Source organism: Haliaeetus leucocephalus, unplaced genomic scaffold (genome assembly GCF_000737465.1).
Source record: "Haliaeetus leucocephalus isolate CR32 unplaced genomic scaffold, Haliaeetus_leucocephalus-4.0 Scaffold184, whole genome shotgun sequence".
Lineage (NCBI taxonomy): Eukaryota > Metazoa > Chordata > Aves > Accipitriformes > Accipitridae > Haliaeetus > Haliaeetus leucocephalus.
The window spans coordinates 1,253,606-1,278,122 of record NW_010972620.1 but is presented as its reverse complement, the minus strand read 5'-3'; the positions used below and the strand labels follow the sequence as shown (position 1 = coordinate 1,278,122).

Below are 24,517 nucleotides of genomic sequence, written 5' to 3'. Positions count from 1 at the left end.
CTTGTCTATAACATTTTTATAATGAAAGATAATGTTCTTGGGGAGGAAAAAATGTTAGAAATAAAGGGTCAGAGTGTTCTCTCTATAGCAAAGTATAGATCAGTTCTGTAAAAACTATGTGAGATTGAGGTGATGAGCCCATATGTATTTTCAGTTTCCACAGTCTCAGTCACAGCTCCAAGCTCCCAGGCCTGCAGGTCCACTGGTCCAGGCACCTCCTGTTTTGCTGCAGAACCAATATGAGCCCGTTCAGCCACACTGGTTCTACTGTAAGGAGGTGGAGGACAAGCAAATATGGATGCCATTCAGCATTCTGGATTCTGCAAAACTAGAGGAAGTCTATAATTCCGGTAAGTCGTATCTTACTCAGAGGTGAACAGAAGGACTAGAAGGAAGATGTTAGAGTAATGCCACTCACGTGTGAGAGAGTGATATGACAGTAATAAGTAATGTTAATACACATCTCGAAGATGTATTTTGTGCTACTTGATTTATTCACTTACGTTATCTGTTGCTTCGTGCTGTCAGTGTTAAGATGTATATCCCTAGTGAATATTGCATTTTCACATAGAGTTCCTAGTTACCCATGTCTTGGTTTGCCTTTTTGTTAAACTCTGTCAGCTCTGGAGTAAGTATTCATATTTGGGAGTTGCTCAAAGGTGGTTTTTTTTTGTGGTGTACAGAGCATATAGAAGTGTTTTAGGAGCAACACAATGGTTGCCCGATATTACGAAGCTTCTCTTCCAAGGTATAGCTATCTGTCTTAATGGCCTTAATTCATCACAGAAGTGATTGGGGCTGGGGCGAGAGAGAAAAAAGATTGTATGTGTTAGTATTGTAACCGAGTGTGACTTTGTGTCATAGTCCAGCCTGATCCTGAGAGTGTGGTTCTGAGCACTGACGGGGGACGCTATGATGTATACCTGTATGACAGAATGAGGAAAGCTGTTTACTGGGAAGAAGAGCCTTCTGAAGTGAGACGATGCATGTGGTTTTATAAGGGAGACAAGGATAGCCGGTTTATTCCTTACACTGAGGATTTTAGTGATAAGCTAGAGGTTAGTATTACCTTTATATAAACTTCACGAAGAACTTGATAGTTCTTTGTATTTATGACCTTAGAAATACTACTTTGTGTTTCATGAAAATGATTTCCAGAATGCACTTTCTAGAATGTAAGTAAGCAAATTCTGGAAAGGGGAGTGGCTAGAAGGCCACGTTGCTCATGCATAGGTCCTGCACCATTGTGACCTAAAATCAGCTTGTGTAGTGCTTCATGTGACGCTTTTGTATAAATAAAGTTATGTAAATTATAACTTTAACATTGCAGATGATGCACAAGGCCAAAAAATAGTTCGTCCGAGAAGGCATACTGATTTTGTGTAACTTGTTTACTGTTTCAGGCAGAATATAAAAGGGCTGTGACGACAAATCAATGGCATCGGCGGCTTGAATTCCCAAATGGGGAGACAATTGTTATGCATAATCCCAAGGTAATAGACTTTGGCAATTGGTTCTCACAGAATTCATTAGGGGTGAATGAGCAGATGGATGGAAGCATAAATTGAACGCAGTCTTAGTCTTGCTTGATTGTTTTGGATATGTGTGTATTAAAGATGATAAAGTTTATAGAACACTGAACTGCTCCTTGCTTCAATATGCTGTCACATGATTAAAAGACAATGCTTTCTGAAACCTAAGAAGAATAAGGGTTTGCATAGTAAATATTTCAACTAAGCATAACTGGCTGCAAACAGGAGGCAATTTGAATTAGTTTAACCTCAGACAGTCTGTACCGAATGGAAAGTAATTTAAACTAAGAGCTTTCATGTGGAGAAGAGCATTAATCTAACTATAAGGTAATTAGTTTGTGTATCTAAGCCATGAGAACTCTTCCACTGCAACTATTTTTGGGCTATGAGAATGTACAGCAAAAAAAGCTATAGAAGTTCTTCCAAATACTCTGCTAACAGTTTCATGTGATTAAAACATGGACTTTAGCCTTATTGACCACCGCTGTTGACTGTTCACTTATCACACATGCAGTAATTAATAAATAAAATAATCCAAGGGCCAGAAAGGATCACAGTTGCTCCTACTTTAAGCACTTATTAATGCTGGTTAAGGAGTTCTGTCCAGTAAAAACCTGGAGAAGGAGTGCTTAAACCACTTGGTGTTGTAAATATGAGTTCAGACTATACTGAATCAGTGTAAGTCTTATAAACAGCTGTGCTACTGAATTCCTCACTTTCTAGGGTTTCTGGGCTACTTTCAGTGTTGTTATCCTTCCCTGAAAAGCACTGCACTTTTTTCTTTCTTTTTTCTTCCCCCCCCCCCCCAATGATAGAGTAACTGTAAGTAGGGGTAGTGTTCAGTATCCTCACATAAACAGTTATCTGCTAAGGAAGAGTGGATACTGGGGTCTAGGAAAGAGGAGCTTGAATAATGCTTGTCTAAGGAGTTAAAATTGTTAAGAATCACTGAGCAGGCCAGCTTCTTCAACTAGTGGTTACTTTTGTTTAAGTCATCTGGTTGCTTTTCACACTAATGAGAATTACCTGTGTAAGTTTAGAGTCTAGTTCTAGTGAAGCTGTCACTGCTACAAGGAATAGCCCTAGGGTTTTCTAAGGCTTTTTTTTGCATATGTGCTAACTGAAGAAAACAGTTGAGTCTCAGATGCAAGGTAAAGCAATCAAACAAAAAGTGTGTTAAACCATGCAATGCTTTCAGACTAACAATATGAATCATAAGGTTTTGTGTTTGTAATTGGACAATGTATTTTTTTCAGGTCATAGTTCAGTTCCAACCTTCTGCCACACCAGATGAATGGGGCACCACTCAAGATGGTCAGGCAAGACCCAGGGTAGTAAAACGTGGAATTGATGATGACCATGATGAAATTCCTGATGGTATGTGATTACTGTATGTGGGTCTGCAGCTTGAGCGGTTGGTTCGGTTCTGTGCAAAAGTTGGACAATAGTGGCTGAAGTGGCAATGCACTGTTCATGCCTAGAATCTAAAGATTAAAGTTACTCCTTTCAAGCAGCTTGGATTAAGAAGTTATCTGGTTTGGGTTTTTTTTAATCAAAGGAGTGCTGCGGGCTATGTTATGTCCTGAACTGTGTTATGTAATAGGCTTTATAAAGCAAGTACATCTTAAAGTTGCTTGACTCTAAATGTCACCACTGCAGTACATATTGGTACTCTGAATTTTTTCTTTTCTTTTTCTACAGGAGAAATGTCCCAAATTGACCATCTGGTATTTATGGTTCATGGCATAGGTCCTGTATGTGACTTGAGATTTAGAAGCATTGTTGAGTGTGGTAAGTTTTTGCTTGTTTAATGAGCAGTTGTATTCTTAACTGTTTAATTGTGGGTCTCTATATCTCTCATTCAGATAAGCATGCCTTTAAAAAAAAAAAGTCTCTAATGTTAAGAAGTTCAATTTCTGGTAGAATTTTTTCCTGATTATTTTCCAAAAGCAGAATCCGTGTTTTGTCAGACTTATGGCTTTAACTGGTCTTAATATTAGACCTCAATATTAGACTTGCAGAATGGTTTGGGTTTCGGGGTGTGTGGGATGTGGTTTTTTTTTTGTGGTGTGGATGTATGTGTTTGCTTTGTGTGGCTTGTGTTTGTGGTGGTGTTTGGGTGTTTTTTTGTTTGCGCTTTTTTTTTTTTTTTTTACTACACTCTAGTACAACTGAGGAAATTAGGGTGGCCATGTCTGGTCATGGAGTAAAAATGCATTCATTACGAGATGAATAGAACCTTGCTAGAAAATCCACTTTAAAAAAAAATAAAATACATTTTCTTATAGTTAGAGGAGTAATACTTGAGAAGATTTTTCCACTTCGCAGTTTCCTTCATTTATAATTGACTATGTCTGAAGTTGGAGGGCAAAAAAAGAATATTTGTAATTGTGTGCTACATGAGTACTGCTACTGTCAGATTTTCATTACTCTTCTTCTCTACAGTTGATGATTTTAGGACTGTTTCTCTGAAGTTGTTGCAGACTCACTTTAAGAAATCTTTAGAGGAACATAAAGTGAGCAGGGTGGAATTTCTCCCAGTTCACTGGCATAGTTCTCTGCATGGAGATGCAACAGGTGTAGACAGGTGAGTATATTGTTTAATGTTGAGAACTTCATACAAGCTGCATCTTACAGTTTTTGTAAAGTGGATAAAAAGAGAAGTTAATATGCTCTTTAAGCTAGATGAATAAATGTGTGACTGTGTTACAAAAGAGAATCGCAGTTTTTGTTAACATTTTGATGAGGAGTATAGGGAAAGCTGGAAAGGCATGTGGAGTATTTTTCTCTTGTTTATTTTCATGACATTGAGTGACAGGATACGTGTACACACACAGTTTTTCAGTACTGCATTTTCATGAAAGTGGCTAATGCATTGATACATGACGATGAGTGAGTGTGTAGAGATAGCGATCCTAAGTATGAGGTGGTGAGCATGATGTATTGCCCAGCAACAGCTGTGTACAATTTAGAGTGGGGAGTTTTCTCACCTGTACCTTCCTGCAGTCTGATTGAGTCTCACCCTAGATGTCAGTGTCCTCTTTCTGAGGAAGGCATTGAGCCCTCTGTCCAGTTCTGAAGTAGTACCTGAATTATCATTACGCAGTTGAGCTAAGATTTTTTTTTTTTTTTAAAAAACAAAGTATCTATGTTTGGGTAGGAGAGTTACATCATTTCAAAATCACTTCCTGGTGCCTATCCCTTTGCTATTGCTTGACATTTCAAGCTGTTTTCTCTTGCTCAAAGATAGGGAAGTAGAAATTGCGAGGGTAGCAACCTGTACCATTTAGAGTGCAGGCTGGTGTTCTCCTGACTGTTCTAGCTCAGTCAAGTCATATTGCTTTCCTAGAGTCTTAGTCTTTTATTCACACTTGAACACTGCATTATCATGAAGGATCCTTATTCTGTTAATCAAACCAGGCAACACTAACTAAGGCAGTCTCAGTTCTCTAGCAAATCCATTGCAGCTGTCTTAACTCCAGGCAGGCAGATGGTGATGTGAAGTTTCTTCTTCAAAAAGAGTATTATGTTGCCTGTTACTTGAATTTCACCTTCAATTTTTATACGCGAGTTCTTTTTCTCTTCCACTTTGACCAATCTGCTCACAAAACTTCCCTGTTACTGTATGAGAGCAGTGTTGGAACAAAGAAGAGATTATTTCAGACATCCCTTCAGCCTGGAGAGAAAAAGGGGAGCTGTGTCTTTCTCAAATTTGTACAATCAGCAGATAGCACTAACGTATGAATATGCAATGAGGTCAGAAGGCTGTATTTTTTTTTTAAATGTGTGTAGAAACCATATCTGTAGTGTTTACATTGCAGTTCTACTACCTGTCATTTCAAAACTTATCAAAGTTCTTATCTGCATTTCTTCAAAGGCATTCATGCTTCTAATGATTTTGTGTTACTAGGAACATAAAAAAAATCACTTTGCCGAGCATTGGACGCCTGCGCCACTTCACCAATGAAACACTCCTTGACATACTGTTTTACAACAGCCCCACCTACTGTCAGACGATTGTGGATAAAGTAGGGATGGAAATGAATCGTTTGTATGCACTTTTCATGAGTCGCAACCCAGACTTCAAAGGAGGAGTCTCTGTGGCTGGGCACAGCCTAGGTACTTATTGAAGGGACTGATTTGGGATAAAACCAACATTCCTACACTAAGGCAAATGGAACCTTCATTAAGCGTGAGGCTAAAATTAGCTGATAGGGCATGGTTGTCTTTCAGAATATGGCTGACTAAAAGTCAAACGCCTCTCAATAACTAAATATATAAAGCTTTGAGAGAAGGTTAGTACTTCATGGATGTGTACATTTCCCTGCCCCACTCAGCCCCCACTTTAGTTTCCTTCGTGAAGACTTAGTGTCTAATTTGTGTTTAAAAGTTGACAGGTTATCTGGTGTCTTGTTAGGTGGGTAAATTCTGTGTCTCAGAACCCCCACTTAGTAAAAATAAGATAATTTTTTGGAACATAGAATTAGTGTTAGAACGACATATGGCATACTGGTTTGGGCTGGAACTTTTCCTCCAGTTTGGCAAGCAGTCTAAGATGGTTAAGGAAAGATAGTTTAATTGTGGCAACTACGTAAAGCACGAACCAGGGGGGAGGCTGGGGGGAAAGGTTTGCTTTTTGCTGAGAATGATCCTGTTCGATTTAATATGTGGGTATTTTAGTTTTAATTCAGCCATCTTTTTTGATCAGTCTGTACATTGCTATTACTATTGCATATAAATCATGCTTGGGATTTAGGGATAGGAAAATCTGACATTTTTCCCAAGGCAACTTTAATTCCTGTTTCCAGGTTCCTTAATTCTATTTGACATACTGTCTAACCAGAAGGACTTGGCTTCATCAGTAAATACTGGACCATTCACTGGTGTTAATGGGACTGTAAAGGATGTGGCTGTTCATGATAAACAGGTAATTTGCATGCTAGTCTTTCCAGGAAAATAGATATGATATTTTCAGCAACTTTTTCTTAAGTTTTCAGAATTTATTAGCTGAAACATGGTTGTGGGTTCTGATAGTACATTTTAACATGTTAATGGAAATATGCAGTTTTGTAAATATTGTCAGTTCTCAGGACAAACTATTCACATCTCTCTCAAGTTCCAAATAGGCCAGTAATGGGATTTGATCATGAACATCAGCTTTGACCCTTGTGGACACGTAACTTGAGTCTTAACAATATCTGAATGATGGGGGAGATGCATAAGAGGGAAAGAATCTACCTGTGTTCAGGCTTGAAACAGTTACCAGTTGTTTGACAAGTAAAAGGAAATATTTCTGAGTGTTGGAAAGCTTTTGCTTTTCTTAGTAATTTTTAAGTATGTATTTCGCTGGTCTGTTATTAGTGGAAAATATCCTGCTTTACTAAGAACGGGCATAAATTTACAAAGCTTAAGTGATAATGTTTTTATGAAAAAGTAGTTAAACTTTTTTTTACTTGCTGCATATTGGTTTTTCACTGTTAGATGATGTGATTCCATTTCTGTGCTGTTTTGTTAAGATGACTGAAGATACCAGTTCCTTGGGCTCCTCAATTGCTACTTCTGGTGATGACCTTTGTGAGCCTGAAGTAGATGATGATGTTCCTACTTTGCAGAAGACTCTGGAAATGCTTAGTTTATCAGACTATGCAAGCACATTTGAAAAGGAGCGAATTGACATGGAGTCTCTGGTATAATAATGTTGACTTGATTTATGGGCTTTGCCCAGGGTATGTTTGGGGGTGGGGTTGTGTGTTTTTTTTTTTTTCTTTTTTTTTCTTTGAGTTTAGTGTACCATGAGGCATGAAAGCAGTTGCAAAGTAAGGTAATTAACATTTAGTCTTCATGTCATGCATGTGACTATTTTTCTTGGTGTGGTGTATCCCCCCTAATTATGTTAAGGCGCTTTGTATCATGTCTTTAATTTTTTGTAATTTCTTTAGCTTTATAAAATGTCTTATCTAATTCATAAGTCATTGCCAATAAGAAATTATATATATTACTAGAAAAGATACTTTATATCTTTGATGTGTGTGTTTGATTTTTTTTTTTTTTTAAGCTCATGTGTACAATTGATGACCTGAAGGAAATGGGGATACCTCTTGGACCAAGAAAGAAAATAGCTAATTTTGTAAAAGACAGAGCAGCCAAGCAGGTAAATACATTTTTCAGGAATGAAATAAAAAGTCGTTAAGCAAATGTAACTGACTTCCTTACTGTGGAGTAACTTCTATTCTTTAAAACACTTGTTAACATCATGGATTTATTAAAGGAGTTTTGACAACTGTGAAATAAACCTTTTTCCTGATTTTGAAACTTTTCTCAAAAGGAACAAAAGAAAACAGTAGCAGAAAAGAAAGCAGTGCTGGCTGCCACACTGCAAACTCAAGAAGATGCCCAGAAAGCAAAAGAGGCTTCTGTCTCCCCTTCAGAGTCTGGTCAGCTACCCCCAAAGAGGAAGCTTCCTGTTGGTGCATCCGTTTCATCTGTGAACATTGACTATGAGTATTTTGAAGTTGGAACTGGCCAGGTGAGACTACCTAGATTTAAATGATTCATTTGGAAGTATGCTGTCCTTTTGCTTGGTTTTGTTTCTTTTAATGTTGGTGACTTTGTGCTACTCCCCTTGATGTACAAAAGTTATGTTTATGTAGAACTTTACCCTTTGGCAGGAGGGAGGGCTGGGAGAGTGGGTTAGATTACGGAAAAGCAAAACTTATTGTAACAAGGATACTACTACAATTCATTTTTTCTTTCAGCAGTGAGTGAGCTGTAAACATGGTTCTGTTCCAGAAGCAGAACTGTGTGAATGACATAATATTGAATGGTTCTGTGGCTTTACAGTTAACACGGTAGCCTAAATTGATCCATTTATGCTGATATATTTAAGTTTTACCTCAAACTTAACTTAAAAACCAACCTCGAAGACTTCCTGTTTTAAATATATTTTTTAAATTTTTTTCATGCTTTTGAATTTTTTCTTTAAAAATAATTTAAATATTATACTTTTAATATGTACTGGTACTATGGTATTAGTATGGAAGAGGGCAATGTAGCTGAAGCTTCCTGGAAGTACTGTGAGCGTGTGGTTGATTTCATACAGAACTTATTTTTCCTTCCTAGCTAAGCATTATATTAACTAGCTGGCAGTTCTGAGAGGTTTTATATCTGATTTCTGTCTGTTAGGTTTCTGTGGTTTACAGTGCATTGGACTTTGAACCAGATATTTTCTTTGCTCTCGGTTCTCCTATTGGTGTGTTCCTTACTGTGAGAGGTGTGGAGAAGATTGATGAAAACTACAGACTTCCTACCTGCAAGGGATTCTTCAATATCTATCATCCAGTGAGTAAGCAGTACTTTTGAGATTTGATTTTAGTTGATGCAGATGACAACAATGCAGAATACTAGGTTTAACCTCTAAGCATTACACCTCTCGTTCCCCTACGTACATTTCCCAAAACACCCTTTTTAAAAAAATGACCCAACTGAAATACATATTCCAAATATTTGTGGTCTTTACTGCAAAAGTGAAGTAGAGCTGGCTATAGATTCCATACCTAGCATTCTAGGTATGGGTTGGCTTGATAATATTTGTTCTGTTCATTTTCAGAGCTTAAAGGATTTTTTTTTTTCATTAATTTCAAGCCACTCTTGCAGATTTTTATGAAGTGTTTGTATTTGAGCCGTTTACAGGACTTCTCTGAGTTTCCAGTTTAGATTCTGGGAAATTTAGAAGTCCTTAGAGGTTTTGCAGCACATGCAGCACACTTGTCCTCTTCTGTCCCATCTTGCTTAACAATTAAAGAGTGACGTGTTGGTAGAGATCATCAGAGTGCAAGAAAATTTTGCTGCTCTTTCAGTGTTGTGTTTCCTCTTTAGAATCTCTGTCTGTAGGGGAACAAGACCTAATTAGTAAATGGTCATGAACTGAGTTTCTGTTCAGAAGTTGTTCTCTATTAATCATAAATAGGTTTTTTTTTTTTTACTGAAATATGATAATTAGAATAATTTCTACGATAACTAAATGTTGACGTGTTGTTTCTTAACAGCTTGATCCAGTAGCTTACAGGTTAGAACCAATGATCACTGAAGACGTGGATTTAAAACCAGTTCTCATTCCACATCATAAAGGCAGAAAAAGGCTTCACCTGGGTAAAAAGAAAATTTACTTCATATATGGATCTCATGCCTAATTTACTCATCTGATGCATTAGAATACTGTAAAATTTCAAGAGACTAATGAATGTTCCTGGATGTCTGACTCCATGTTTTTCCTAAACATCAGAGGGGATTCCTCCCAGCCCCATAAGTTGGGCATTCACAATTGCATTCAGATGTAATAATAGTAATTCCTCGAGATTTGAGCTTCTGATTACCAAAGTTCCATTTTAAAATCGCTGTACATTGCTTGTTCACCTTAATTTCTAAGATGATGTGAAACAGAAACTAAATTTACTTTTTTTTTTTACCTTGTCCCTAATGACCACCATGAAGTGTTTAACCAGTGTTTGTTCAGTATTGGAAACATTGCGTAAAAAGGTGGTTCCATAGCCATTGGTGGGCAGGGACTGGATTTTGTTGCTCACAAGTACACATCAAATTGAGGTGCTATACTTAAATTTTGCATACCTAATAAGGAAAGTCAGTTTTGCTGTACAGTTGACAATATTACTGTTGTACAAGTTCACAGAGCCCTCCTGAAAGCCTGTCTTCAGGCACTTGGATGGAGAAATTCTGCAGCATCTATACTTTAGAAGGGTACATTAGAGAAGGAGTCTGCTTTTCTAGACTAGACAAGGTACTTGTTAAGGAATGTTTAGGTTACAACTCTCAAAAAGTGTATATAGTAAAGGAGAAAAATATGGTCTGTTGCTCTTCACTGGTTTTTCTTTGATGTAGGTGAATGTTCCATGGAACAGTTGTGAGGCCTGATCTAACAGACTGCTGTGATTCTAACCAGTTATTGTGAAGAGCTCTCCTTCATTCAGTTTCCCACCAGTATTGAATGGCAGCTTGGTTACTGGTGACACAGTTACTAAACTATAGCAGAATTACAGGCTAGAGTTGTCCAGGAGTGCTTCTCCAAATTCACTACTGCTGCAAGAGACATTGGCAGCTCTTCTGGTCTCTTCTGCTGTGCTGGAATTTGAAACTAGTCTCTCTCTACTTTTCCTTTAGTGTAGGATGTTAGGAGTGGTTGTGGACGGTGTTGGTGTTGAGGGATTGGCTGGTGTAGCTATTTTTGTGGACCCTTCTGGATTTGGAGGCTGTTGGAGTGTTTCCTGTGCTAGTAGGTTTTAACTCTGACCCATTCAGTGAGAAACCAATTGTGTATTAATTGCATTTCACCTAATCTTTTTGAATGGAATAGAGAAACAAGAAACACACACAAGTGACATAGCAAGCCTGTTTCTCCTAATAATTGGGATGTTTGTTGAACAGGGTTTCATCATTCTGGTTTTAGTTTATAATTTTAATTCCTTCTACTGTGGTGATTTTTTTTTTTCTTTTTTACTTTTACTTTTTCTTAGAGTTGAAAGACTCTCTCTCTCGTATGGGATCTGATCTGAAACAGGGTTTTATTAGCTCTTTGAAGAGTGCATGGCAGACCCTTAATGAATTTGCACGTGCTCATACATCTTCAACTCAGCTACAAGCAGAACTGGAGAAAGTAGCTAACCAGATTAAAGAGGAAGAAGAAAAGCAAGTGGTAGAAGGTATGTGGACACATTATTGTTTTTCTTATAACTTATTGATCTCAAGTTAGTAGAAACTTGAGTATCCTAGTGATTGCTTGCTATTGATTTTCCTGACCCTATTAAAGAGGCCTCTGTGCTAGATGCCAGGTACCCACCAAAGCCGCTCTATCATTCCCATCCTCAGCTGGACAGGGGAGAGAAAATACAATGAAAGACTTGTGGGTTGAGATAAGGACAGGGAGAGATCACTTGGCAGTTACAGTGACAGGCAAAACAGACTCAGCTTGGGGAAAATTATTTTAATTTTATTACCAATCAAATCAGAGTAGGATAATGAGAAAATAAAAACCAAATTTTAAAACACCTTCCCCACACCCCTCCCTTCTTCCTGGGCTTAACTTTACTCCTGAATTCTCTACCTCCTTCCATCCAGCGGTGCAGGGGGATGGGGAGTGGGGGTTGGGGTCAGTTCATCACGCATTGTCTCTGCTGCTCCTTCCTCCTCATGGGGAGGACTCCTCACACTCTTCCCCTGCTCAGCGTGGGATCCCTCCCACGGTAGACAGTCCTCCACGAACTTCTCCAACGTGGGTCCTTCCCATGGGCTGCAGTTCTTCACAAACTGCTCCAGCATGGGTCCCTCCCACGGCGTGCAGTCCTTCAGGAGTACACTGCTCCAGCGTGGGTCCCCCACAGGGTCACAAGTCCTGCCAGCAAACCTGCTCCAGCATGGGCTCCTCTCTCCACGGGGTCACAGGTCCTGCCAGGACCCTGCTCCGGCACGGGCTTCCCACGGGGTCCTAGCCTCCTTTGGGCATCCCCCTGCTCCGGCGTGGGGTCCTCCCTGGGCTGCAGGTGGAGATCTGCTCCCCCGTGGACCTCCCTGGGCTGCAGGGGGACAGCCTGCCTCACCGTGGTCTTCCCCATGGGCTGCAGGGGAATCTCTGCTCCGGCGCCTGGAGCACCTCCTCCCCCTCCTGCACTGACCTGGGGGTCTGCAGGGCTGGGGCTCTTACATCTTCTTACTCCTCTCTCCAGCTGCAATTGCTGCTGCACAGTTGTTCCCCCCTGGCACCCCCTTCCTACATCTGTTCTCCCAGAGGCACTACCTCCATCACTGATGGGCTCAGCCTTGGCCAGCGGTGGGTCCATCTTGGAGCCGGCTGGCATTGGCTCTGTCAGACATATGGACATAGTGGAAGGTTCCAGCAGCTTCTCACAGCAGCCACCCTTGTAGCCCCCCCACTACCAAAACCTTGCCACGCAAGCCCAATACAGGAGTATTAATGTTAAATGTAAGATCTACTGCTGAATTTTTTTGCCTTTTAGGAAAGGAAAAGATAAGAGCTTTTACTGAAGGATATTTTAGGCTTGAGTTTGTATAACCTTTCAACTTTCTGTTGGAAGGGCAGGTTTTTAAATCCGTTGTGTTTTCTTTCCTTTCAGGGTAAATTAATACAAATAAATATTTGTGAGATTTATTCTCTTCATCAGTGTTCTGCTGAGTTTTTGGGATGAGCTAAGAAGCATTTAAGTATGTACTCTTAACGGAATAAAATGCTGTTGAGGAAAATGAACTTATTGGATATAAATACTACCCCAGTGATACCAAGGGCAGGCTTCCCGGTTGTGAATTATCCGTCAGTACTTAGTAATGCTGTCTTTGTCTATTCTTACAAAGACGAAACATTCCTCCTGGTTTAAATTGAGGATAGTGATTGACTCTATGCAAGGGGGATGTAAAAATATATTATTTCAGGTTATTTGCATGTGGAGTGACTGGATATGTCAATGTATAAACAGTGGGGTTTGTTTTTCAAATCGCTTAGCTGCTACTTTGTGAGCTGTTCTTCAAACAAGCTCTGTTTAAACTGTTATGAAATAAGCCTATAGTTCCAGTAACCTTTCCAAATTATGCAGTGGTGTGCTAGTCAGTTGAGGCTGTTATTATTGTCTTATCGCAAGCACTTGGAAATTATAGCAGGGAAAACAGGTGATATTTCTTGATTATAGTCAAGCAGGCTGTGCTTGAAGATAGTTTAAATCTTAAACTCTTTAATTTTAGCTGAAAAGATCACTGAAAGTCCAGAACCTCCAAAAGATGAAGATTTTTTAGTGAAGGTTGGAATGCTAAATGGAGGACGTCGTATTGATTATGTTCTACAAGAAAAACCAATAGAAAGCTTCAACGAATACCTTTTTGCTTTACAGAGTCATTTGTGCTACTGGTAAGAGGAAATACTTGTGATTCTATAGATACTGCTTTTCTGATATAACCATGTATCTTTAAATGTTGGTAATGACTTGCCTACCATTTATCTTACTCCTATTGTCTGTTATTTACCTATGACCAATATCATAATAGCTAGAGCCATGTTTCCTGTCTTGAGCATTTTATAATGAAAACTCAGGTGATGTCTGTCAAAAATCATGCCCTAGGGTTCCACTTCAAGTACAGTTTGACAAAAATAACTGGGTTTATATACACAGATCTATTTTTCAGGCTACTGCTGATTTGAGAAGTTAAAACGTTGCAAAAGGACTGACCAATTATAAAGCTACCAGAATAGGAGTGGTTCTAGTGGTTGATATGTATGCATGTGACTTAAGAGACCTGAGTTTTCTGGGTCTTTGTAATCTTTGAAATGTTTGGAAAAGATGACTGCCAAGTTGGATATGAGGTCCTCATCACTTAATTCTGAAATGGCCTCTTGTTTGGAAAGATACTGCCTTCCCACACAGGCATACTGTAAAGATAAATTTGTTATACTCTGGATGCTCAAGTGTTATATAATTGAGACAGTTTGAGTATTAAGTAAACACTATATATGATTCTCCAGGAGTGTCAGTCTCAAGGTGTTGCACCTAGATGTCACCCTTAGCTAATCTCATTTCAAAATAAAACTCTGCGTTAGCACAAAGTAAACAAATCTATCATCCTATTTACAATGAAGACGTTGCATACCGTTCTTATGAACTTTGACACTCAAAATGCACACCTTTAGCTACAATCATTTTCAAAACAAGGAAAGCTCTATGAGCATTTTGACAGCTGTAGTTTTTCAAATAAAACTGTTCATGAAGGAATTGTATTAGACTACAATATGTATTAAAACTTTTATTACCTCTTCATGTTGGAATGAAATTGCTGGGGATTAACAAAAAAAAAGGAAGAAAAAAGGCATAGTGGAATTTCCTGTAAACTTGGATGGTTATGATTTACCACTTGTGTACAGTGGTTGCTCATATACAGAACAATTTATAGAACAAGAAGCAGAGTTTGATGTCATTGTGTAGTCAGAGCTGCAGTACTCCATTGCCTTATCTGGATTTGGTTTCAATTTTTTTAAGTGCTTACATGTTTCAAATGGAGAAAGATATAACTCCATTTATAGGAATGTCATGACCGGGGCTGGACAGACCAGGCAGGGGTAGTGGTGAGTTTGGAATTCCCTTGGGCTAAATTAAGGTAAAACAACACCACACGATCAGTTGAACGTTTTATTCATGGCAGAAGCAGCCTGAACTTGAGAGGTGTAACAGTAGGTGACGGGGTCTCTCACAACGGGAACTGGCATGAAATTACCTCAGTAAACCATGTAACCTGGGGTAACCATATACATCAATTCAGGGAAGAAAGAGATCCCTCCCGTTGGGTCAGGAGGTTCAGAGCAGAGCCCCTTGCTTTCTAGACTCCTCAGAGAGGAGCCCGGGGTGGCTGGATCCACTCCTAATCCCAGACTTGGTCAACGGTTTTGTGTCCAAAGGGATGAAGAGTAGGGAGTATGAAAAAGGAGAGAGAAAGAGAGAGGAAGAGGAAAAGAAAAGAGAAAGATTTCACCATTCCTGGGTCCAGCGTTGCTCTAGTCATCCAAGGAGTCCAGTTCTGGTGGGCACACGTGCATGGGGTTTCAGTTTGTGTCCTTTTATTATCTCCTTGCCCCTCCTTTGGGCGGGCACTCAAACTCATTAGGCTAATTAGGTGTCCTGTGGGGTTTGTGTGGGTTGCTTGGGAGTAACTTCTTCCCTGCAAGCATGACCATCGTTTGATCTTTGGCCATGCATGGTGAGCTGTCCTGTTCAGCGCATCCGAACACAGAGCTCCCGCAGGCCTTCCCAGTCCTGTTGCTGATGTCCTCTGCTGACCTGTGCTGATCGGCTTCTTTTCACCTGGGCTAGTTGTTATGCAGTGTTTGTTGTTATGCAGAACTTGCCCCACCATAATGTTTGAGACATTAAATCTTTCAGTCTCTCACAAGGAATAGTAGGTAACCATTGACCTGTTGCATTTGCCCTTATGAGTTCTCTTTTTTTGGTGTGTTATTGTATACATTTTATTATTGTCATAAAATTAAGCACACGTGAATATGCACAAGGTGTGGAATAGTAGAGCAAGGGATGCGTAAACTGTATTTGGTGGCATGACAACACACCTTTATATGTAATAGACAAGCTTGGATGTCAGTTGCTGAGCTGTGCAAAATGCTGTTGGTGAGGGAGGAGTGACTCGCCTCTTGGTTTGAGTTTAGCAGGTGCCAGACAAGCAGTGCTCTACACTATTTTTGAAGGTTTTGATTTTCAATAGCTAGTAATTTTTAGAAGCAGGCATTTTTCCAGGGGTTAAAATAAGGAATTGAAAGCATTACTGACTTTAATAAGATCCTTCAGGTATCACTGACATTGTCAAAGATCAGTACCTGCCAGAGGAGGGATTATCAAGGCTGCAGTGCTGATATGTGCCAGCACTGTTGAGCATTGAGCTCTGGCAGGGCTCCCCGAGCAGTTGGTGACCCGGTGGTGGCAGTGCTGTTTCGTGAGTAGAGATGAAGGAACGGGGAGTTCTTTTCTACAAGGCGGCAGCTGATCATTGCCAGGTTTTTAAAAACTTGCTACCCGTAGTCTTTTTTGTCATTCAAGTAAGGAAGATAAGCACGATAATTACTGACCCAAATATGAGAGCGTGGGGGGTAGGATGGGTTTGTTTTTTGTTTGTTTTTTGTTTGTTTTTTTTTTTGGAGGGGGGTGGTGGGGAAAGCCTTAAATGAAATGCTCTGCATGTGAGAGAGAACAGAGCTTCTGTGTTGATCCTTCTGCTTTCTTTTTTGCTTGCTCATTTAATAGCAGAGACCATCAAGAAATGTGGTTACTATCTCTGTACTCAGTTGTGGAAAATATCTGTAGTCCCTTAGCTTGCACATTTAGCTCTGTACTGGTGTTCTGTAAATGATGGTCCTCACATTTGGAGGATCACAGTTGGACCGTCTAAATCTTCTTTACTGTCTCCCTGTGTCATTTCTTTTAAAAAGCACAGGAAGCTACCCTTATCTAACAACTCTTGCAGCTTTGGAACTTTGTTAAAATGTGCCTGTTTAACTTTGTTATTTTTTTGCAGCGATTCTTACTCTTTTATATTGGTATTGTTTATGTGTGTTTAAATAACATTTTATAGATGAGTAAGAAGATTTAAGTCTGTCCCTGTTAAATTTAAATTCAGATAGCCTGAAGCTTTGATTTTTAAAAGAGGAGGGAAAACAGCAACTTGGAAACATGGCACTTGATTTATATTAATCTTTAAATTATTTGAGAACTTCCTTACTTTTTAGCAGTAAGGAAGAGAGGAAGACTATGGGTATTTCACATAGTCTATTTACAAGAAAGTGCCAGCCAGTTAGGAGAGAAGAATTAAAATATTGCTGATAGAACTGGCAAGGCTGAGTTTTGAGTTTTGGGCTAATAGATGCAGTGGAGCAAGTAAAGGAAGACAGCCTTGACAAGTAGAATGTATTCTTAGTGGAATATATTCAGGAGCCCATTGCAGACAAAAAGTGATAGATTATTTGAGGATATTTAAGCCAAATGAGTAACATCAAAGAAGTGGATAGAGAAGGGCCTTTCAAGTTGCAGCATAGTAAGTTAGGGGGAACAGAATGGGGGAAAACGCAGTAGAAAAAGGTAAATGCATAGGCTAGGGCTGATAGAAATAAGGCAAAACTGTTGAAGAATTGTAGCTTGAAGGAAGTTGGTAGAGGTAGCATCATGTTCCCGAAAGGTAAGTGCTAGGGCAATAGTTTGGGCAAACTTTTTAAAGAGCTGGAATGGGATGAAGTGTGGCTTACAAGAATTAGAACATGGACTGTACTAAAATAATGCATTTACATTCTTCATAGGGGATCTGAAGACACTGCCTTGCTGTTTCTCAAAGAAATATACAGGACTATGAATATCAATCCTGAGCAGCCACAGCACTGATGTATGGAAACATGAATTTGTAAGTTTGTTTTAATATAACTTATGTACTCATATGAAATTCAGCTGCAACTTAGATGTCTTTACCTTCTCTTTTCCTCTGAAGTTTAAATTATGAAGCGGGCAGCTGCAAAGTGTCATTTTGATTGCAAAAACAATTTCCAGACTTAAATGCAGGGAAAGTCTTCAAGTTCTTCCCCGCTTCGCTCCCCAAAGATATCTGATGTTAGAGTTTCTGGTACGGGATAATAATTGCCAGTACAAATATGTGAAAAAATATGATCTCTCTTTATTATGTTTCTCCCCCAGTTCAGTTGTTCAATGAATGTTCAAGTACAGGAAAACTTGGTGATATTGGATATGATGAAACTTCATTTACAGTGCAGTAGATCAAAGACGACGAGCAGTGTTCCACTGTTGCAATGTCCATATTGTTGTATTGGTTGACCAATTGTGCACATGTATGCCAGGGAAGAAGTTGCTTGTCTCCTAAGAAGGTGTTAAACATTAATATTGATAAATTACTGAATGAGACCTCTCTATATGCCAGTATTTTATTATCTTTGTATAGCTTAAGAATTTCAGTACAACAAGTGAAATGATATAGCATAGAAGTTGGTTCACTTTGAAAAGAAGTTAAATACACAATATAATTAAGTATCTTAGGTCTGAAATACACTTGCAGGTATTTTTATTTTAAGATGTGTGTTTCCTGGCTGAGGATCTGTGTTTTATGAGTTTGCATCACTGGGTGTTGTAGAATAGACTATATTCTCTTTTGAGAGGCAAGGAGGAAGAAATATGCACCTTACCTTTTTGGAATTGTATGACAAGATAGTTTCTGAATATATTTCTCAATTTTTTCAGAAAAACTGATAATGTCAAGATACATAAATACCCAGTATGAAGAGAAATACTTGACATTTCAGAGAATATTCTAGATAGCTTTAACTGGTGCCATACAGTTTTAGTAGTCTTTTGTAACAGAATGCTTCTGATGGTCAGTTGATAGCATCTTTTTTTAAAATGAAATGTCATAGCTGATCAAATGCATTTTTTTAAAGCATGGCCAAATAATAGGAAAAAGGCACTGTTTGGCTGCACAGCTCTGACAGTGGTGTATTAGTTATCACAATGGCTTATGCAGAGTCTCAGGTCACAGTTGCAGAATTTTTTCTCTGCTTTTATTTCTTTATGACTGCTTAGGCTGAAATCACATGAAGCTTATTGCTACAGAAATAACTTTCATTCTCATTGGTGGGGGTTAGGGGTGGGATGTGATAATTTATCACCACAAAGCTAGTGGGTTTGTTCCTTAGCTTTGGCATACACTGGTATAATTGTATTTTTCATTGAGAACTACACAGTCGGAGGACCGTTTAGCAGGATGTCATGCAACAAAGCATAGTTAAGGAAATCTGTGTGATTGTAATACCATCAGGAATTGCTCAGAACTTCTCTCACCACTTGCTTGACTGAACAGTGCTTGAGATGGGGATTCAAATCCCGGAGGCTTAAATGGGAGGTCAGTTAAGGCCCACTGGGATGCAGTTAATGACAAGTGGTATCTTGGGAAGGCTGCCCACTAGAAGACCAGGATCTTTTTTACATGAGAAGAAATATGTCTACATATGCTGTCTAAAATAATATCGCATAAGTCTTGCAGTAGGGAAAAGGAAAATTCTCCCCCAGTGTTAGACAGTAGTCAGATAGGGTTGGCATGTTTTTTCTTTTTGTTTTTTTCTTTTAAGACCTTCAAATGTGAAGGGCGGCAGTGTGAAAGTAATGGATTATCCAGCAGTGCCTATGACAGCAACATCCATTTACCTATCTAGAAGTAGATTATCTGAAGAAACAGCCTCTCTCTTTGTGGGCTGCTCAAGGGAAAGAGTAAATGCCAAAGGTAGCTCTGGGCTCTCTCTTCATATTTTTCATGTTAATTGATTTGAACGCTGAGACCTGACCGCTTTCCTGCTTTGATGCGCAGAGCTACCTCTTGCTGTCCAGTTTAATTTCATGGTGTCTGCTGTCAGCAGGGGGAAAGAGACAGATCTACTAGCCTGCTTGCCTTTCCTCAGGAATGTTGATGTTTATGGTGCTGTTGGCCAGTACAGGTCCCTTTAACTTCTTGGGGACACTGGTAATTTTGGAGCAGATAAAATTTAGCAGAGGCAAGCTAAGGGAGGAGCTGGATGTTTGGTTTTATCTCTGGTCTGAATTAGCTGATTGTTTTCTTTCAGGGAGATGGAAGGAGTTGGTCAAACAATGTTGTTAAAAGTAGAAGAGGGCTAAGGTGGCCACTGTGCTTCATCATATGGAGGATGAATTTTGAAAGCAAAGAGGGTCATTGATGCACAGCATCTAATGTATAGCATAGCTGTGTAGTGTTCTGTCTTGGGAGGTTTTTCTTGACATCTGCTGGTAACTTACTCTTAACTAAGTCAAGTCAGCAGCGTGAACTATCTTAGCTAAAATTACATATGAGAAGAATTCGTTGCACTTAAAATTGGTGACTAGCTACCAATATCTGTTTGCTTCTACTCACTGATAAAATAGTAAAAATGGTATTAAAACCTCTTGAGTTCTACTTTTATTTGGTATGAGTGACTTGATTTAGCTCTTCTAGATCATCTTAAAGCTGTTCTTTGTGAAACAGTAATACAGGGTTTCATGTAAACAATGTAAAGAAGTGCTTGGGACAACTTTAACACATAAATTGGAAATTTAATTTCCTGTATCTATTTTGGTAACTTGCTTGAAAGGAAACTGAAAACGCTAAGATGTTTTAAATGACTCTTGCAAATGAGAATTTTGTCCTTCTTTAGTAAAGCATAGCCACCACTAGCATCTTGATCTTTTTATTAGATTCACAGGAGTATATTTCACTGTGTTGGCTAGAAGATTTGTTCAAGTCGCTATACACTGTCTATACATTATTCTTATTTTTACAGCTCTTTTTAGGGGGCTGTAGTGTGAGAGGAGAATGCACCAGCATATTAAAACTTGGATGTATAAACTGTTGCATCTTTATTTCTATCTCTATTTAGAGTAGGATAATTTATTACCATAAGTTAAAGAATCTAGTAGCTAATTAAAATGTATAGTGAATGACATCCTATGAGCAGTTGTGGGCTCTTTCTGCTTGTAATTGTAATTACCAATTTGTGTCCACAAGAAGTATATTTCAGGAGCTTATTGTATTAAAAAAATGATAAAAAATGTGTATGGATTTTTAGATCTTTTTGAGTCCTCTTGAAATTGAATGTTGGCATATTTAATTATATTAGTACTACTACAGGAATAGGAAACTTGATATATTTCATATTTCCCATATGTACATGTTCTGTTTTCTCTGCACAGCCATACCTGTTGCTCCGACAGACCTGGTGAAAAATGCTTTGAAGAACGCCTAGTATTTTCATAGTTACAGATGACAGGATAAGCGTCAGACTTTTTTCTGCTGGTCCAGAACTTGCTCAGATTCTACCTTCTTGTGTCACTTCAAGCAAGCTTAAATTTTGAGATGATCAGCACTGTCATTCAAGAGATGGATGGAATGGCACAATTTTGATCTTAAATCTGTTTAATTGTACAGTTGCCAAGTATAAAGTGATCGTCGAAGAAGGGTTTTTTTTGGCATGCAAATCATTACTTCTCTCCTTCAGCTATCCTGTCTCAGCTGGCTGTCAAACATGCTTTGCCCATCAAGGCAGCATGTCCTTATTAAAAAGGACTTGTTGAGAAACAGCAATAATCTGCTTTTCTTGACATGTTTGTTGGTCCACCTTTTAAAAATAAAATGTGAACTGTAGTTATAACCATCTTTAATACAGATTACATAAAACAGTTCATATTTACTAAAAACTAGCAATCAGAATCATTTTCTTACTATTGTAAGTGTGATGGAGATTATTTTATAAAGACCTTTTTAAGCCTCTGTTAAGAGTTTTATTGTGGGTTTTTTTTAAGTAAAAATGAACCTTTGACTTTGAAAATGTTAGAAGTTTGTTACAGCTAGTTCGGTGTTCACATGTCCTGAAATGAAGAACAATTTATAATAACATGTTGGTCTGGTAATTAAGGTCACTTTAGTGAAACTAGGCTGCAGTTGAGAACTGAAATACTTAACCTTGACCTTGCAGTTTAGTATCTCAAAACAGTCAAAGTACATAGAGGAATCTGAAGCTTATGAGTACTAGCGAAGAAACTAGGTCCAGACCTACGATCCAGACTCCATTTTCATGTAATGAAGTTGAGATGAGTTGGGTAGTATGAAATCCTTTGAATTCATGCCTCTGAATACTGAGCTTCTGTAGCTTTCCTCTGGCTTCAACTTACATGCAAATTGTGGCTTTTCTTAATATTAGTGACTTAACCTTACTACTGAGTATTTGCCTCTGTTATTGCAGTAAATGAATTTTGAAATGCAGTATGTTTTTTTTTCTTGGTATATGTAAAATACACATTATTGTGTATATATTTGAGTTATTATAATTAAAAATACCTTATTTCCAGTGGGTCTTTACAGGAAGGTTTTGTATTCCATTACAGAAAACAGGTTGGGAGGGACCTCTGGAGAGGTTGGTTAGTCCAGCTCCTGTGCTCAAGGCAGGAGTGGCTTAGGGCCTTGTTCAAGGATGGAGATCCTTCACCTCTCTGGGCCCTATTCTAATGTTTGGCTACTATGATTGCAGATCTTTTTCTAACATGCAATTAGAATTTCCCACGTGGAGCTTGTGTCTCTTGCCTCTTGTCCTTTCTCTGTGCATCTTCAGGAATGATGTCTCTGTTTTCTCTTGTACTCTCATATTAGACAGTTGAGGACAGCAGTAAGATTTTCCTGTTTGGCTTCTCAAGACTGAGCACTTTCCTCGATATCTTCTTGCGTGCCATGTACTGCAACCCTGTAGTCATCTTGGGACTTTCCACTGGAGTTGCTTTGGTTTATCAAAGTCCATCTTGCTCTGGGAAGCAAGTTTGCCAAATGAAACTTGTTATCTAAAACAAATGTATTTGTATCTTTGTAAATTAACCTCTGAAGACCCAAGTTTTCTAAGTTTTACAATCTGCTTTGTAATAATATATTAACACCCCACCCCCCCCCCGAAAAACCACAAACCACAACCACTGACCTCATTTTCATCTTAAGTATCATAGAGTGGAAGGTTATACTTATATTTATCAGTTCTGTGCAACACTGAATGATATGATGAATATGCTTAAATAGCTCTGACAGCATCTTGTTCCCTTTCTTCATTTGCTGTAAAGCTGATGGGCTGCGATACAGTGCCCTGGGAGGGAACAGCAGTACCAAGGAACAGTAAAAGTTTATGGGTGTGTGAAGAGCATTGTTGCATGGGGGACCCTGGCTAGCAAGGAGTTTACTTTGCAATGGAAGGATGCACAGGAGGATATTGCAGGTGAATGGGGACCATCTGGAGCGGAGAAATTGTTTTGGGAATATAGCATTAAAATCAGTTCTAGTTATATAAATAAAAATTCGACTGTAACTACAGTAACTAGCAATTCTTATATCTTAAAAGAAAATGAAGGTTCAGACATAAAGGAAAAACAACAGTGTAACCAATGATTATATAAAACAAAGAAAAACTGTAAAACAAATGGAGTTTAAAGAGTGAATTTGTCTGCTGCGGATGTACCTATTACTTCCTCAGCAGAAATCTTCCTAGCATGCTGCAACAAGTCATTAGGCAGACCATATACAGCACAGCCTCTGATATATGCTGTATATTTTTATTTATTTTGACTTTTCTAAATAGGAGTAGTAGGTATTAGAATCCATAATTGAATAAATGATGCTAATTAAACTTTAATTAGGTAATCCATATACAAAAAATTAAAGTTTTCCCTGCCATATTTTAATCTGTGCTGAAGTGATCATAAACATTTTAAAAAAAAAAATTGTCCAGAAGTTTGTCGGGTTTTGTTTTTTTGTTTGTTTGTTTTTTTTAATAACGATATCTGCGTAGCAGGGCCTAATAGCACAGGAAAAGGAGGGGAAATTAGTGTTGGGAATTATAACCATCCCATTGCCACTTGTTTTCTGCCCTGGCTTTTCTTGTCATCTGCCCATGTCAATATGAAAGTGTCCTCAAAAAAAAAAAAAGTGTACTGCTTCAGACTTGCATCCTGGCCCTGGAGCCTCTACAGGAGAAGAGAGGATTGAAAGTTTAAGGTGAAACTGTCTAAATTAACTTATTGAAAAATAGATGGAGGCTGAAGAGCAGACAGAAGTGGGGAAGGAACAGCTGGGGTGGTGGGGTGGAAGGGAAGTTCTTGATTCCGCTGTGATGTTGGTACTTACAGCATTCACACCAGTACTCTTAGGCTGGGGCACTGGGATGCCCCTGGAAAAACATAGTTCATCTCTGCTGTTAAGTTCTATAGTGTGAAAGTAGAAGCTGAGACAGTTTACTTAAGCTGGGGTAAATGGAGAAAAAGAGAACCCATTCCTTTCTCTGTCCCCTACCCCTGGTGTCTTTTTGGCACTTTGGCTGTGGTCTTTAAACCAATTCAAGATTTTAATGTGAGAGATGGGTAAATATTGGCTGTGTTCTGCAGCCCTGACCATGTGTCTACAGCTGTCACAGGTGATGAGCCTAATGTGAAAATGTAGACTGCAGTCATGAGCAGTCCTGTATTGTATGGAGTTGTGCTAGTAGGCTCGTGGAGGTATTCAGAAATATTGGAACAAGCATGGTGTGAGGTGCAAAGTGCTATTGGCACCATCTGCCTAAACTGAGAGATAGCCCCCGTGGGGTAGTTGTACTCGGCAGTGCTTAAAATATCGTTGAGACAGATCACCGTGTAGTAGTTCATGCAAAGACAAAAGACTGCAAGTCTCTCATAGCAGAAGGATAAAAATGTGTGACTAATTCTTGCTGACGGAAGCCACCCGATAGGGTGCAAAGTAGATTCATCTCACCCTGTGTACCTCTGTGGCTTTCCTAGAGTCATTTTATCTCCCTTCCTCCTCCTGAAAATTGGGGACAGATAGTCGTCGTTAAAGTTTTAAGCAACAAG

General features: G+C 38.9%; 1 protein-coding gene across 5 annotated transcripts in view; it reads left to right on the top strand.

The window, feature by feature from the left end:
- Nucleotides 1-22,426, top strand: part of SEC23IP (SEC23 interacting protein) — a 28,418-nt gene extending 5,992 nt beyond the window's left edge. For 2 of the 5 annotated variants that reach the window (XM_010564674.1, XM_010564675.1), the window contains exons 3-19: nucleotides 155-350; nucleotides 865-1,058; nucleotides 1,404-1,493; nucleotides 2,789-2,909; nucleotides 3,234-3,323; nucleotides 3,978-4,119; nucleotides 5,443-5,651; nucleotides 6,341-6,459; nucleotides 7,049-7,219; nucleotides 7,588-7,683; nucleotides 7,858-8,058; nucleotides 8,715-8,870; nucleotides 9,578-9,680; nucleotides 11,060-11,245; nucleotides 13,293-13,455; nucleotides 17,395-17,495; nucleotides 20,834-22,426. In XM_010564674.1, coding sequence (XP_010562976.1) covers nucleotides 155-350; nucleotides 865-1,058; nucleotides 1,404-1,493; nucleotides 2,789-2,909; nucleotides 3,234-3,323; nucleotides 3,978-4,119; nucleotides 5,443-5,651; nucleotides 6,341-6,459; nucleotides 7,049-7,219; nucleotides 7,588-7,683; nucleotides 7,858-8,058; nucleotides 8,715-8,870; nucleotides 9,578-9,680; nucleotides 11,060-11,245; nucleotides 13,293-13,455; nucleotides 17,395-17,476 — 2,319 coding nt within the window. In that variant the 3' untranslated portion in view covers nucleotides 17,477-17,495; nucleotides 20,834-22,426. The other 3 variants (XR_774180.1, XR_774181.1, XM_010564677.1) reach the window with 3 other exon arrangements.
- Nucleotides 22,427-24,517: the final 2,091 nt, after the last annotated feature.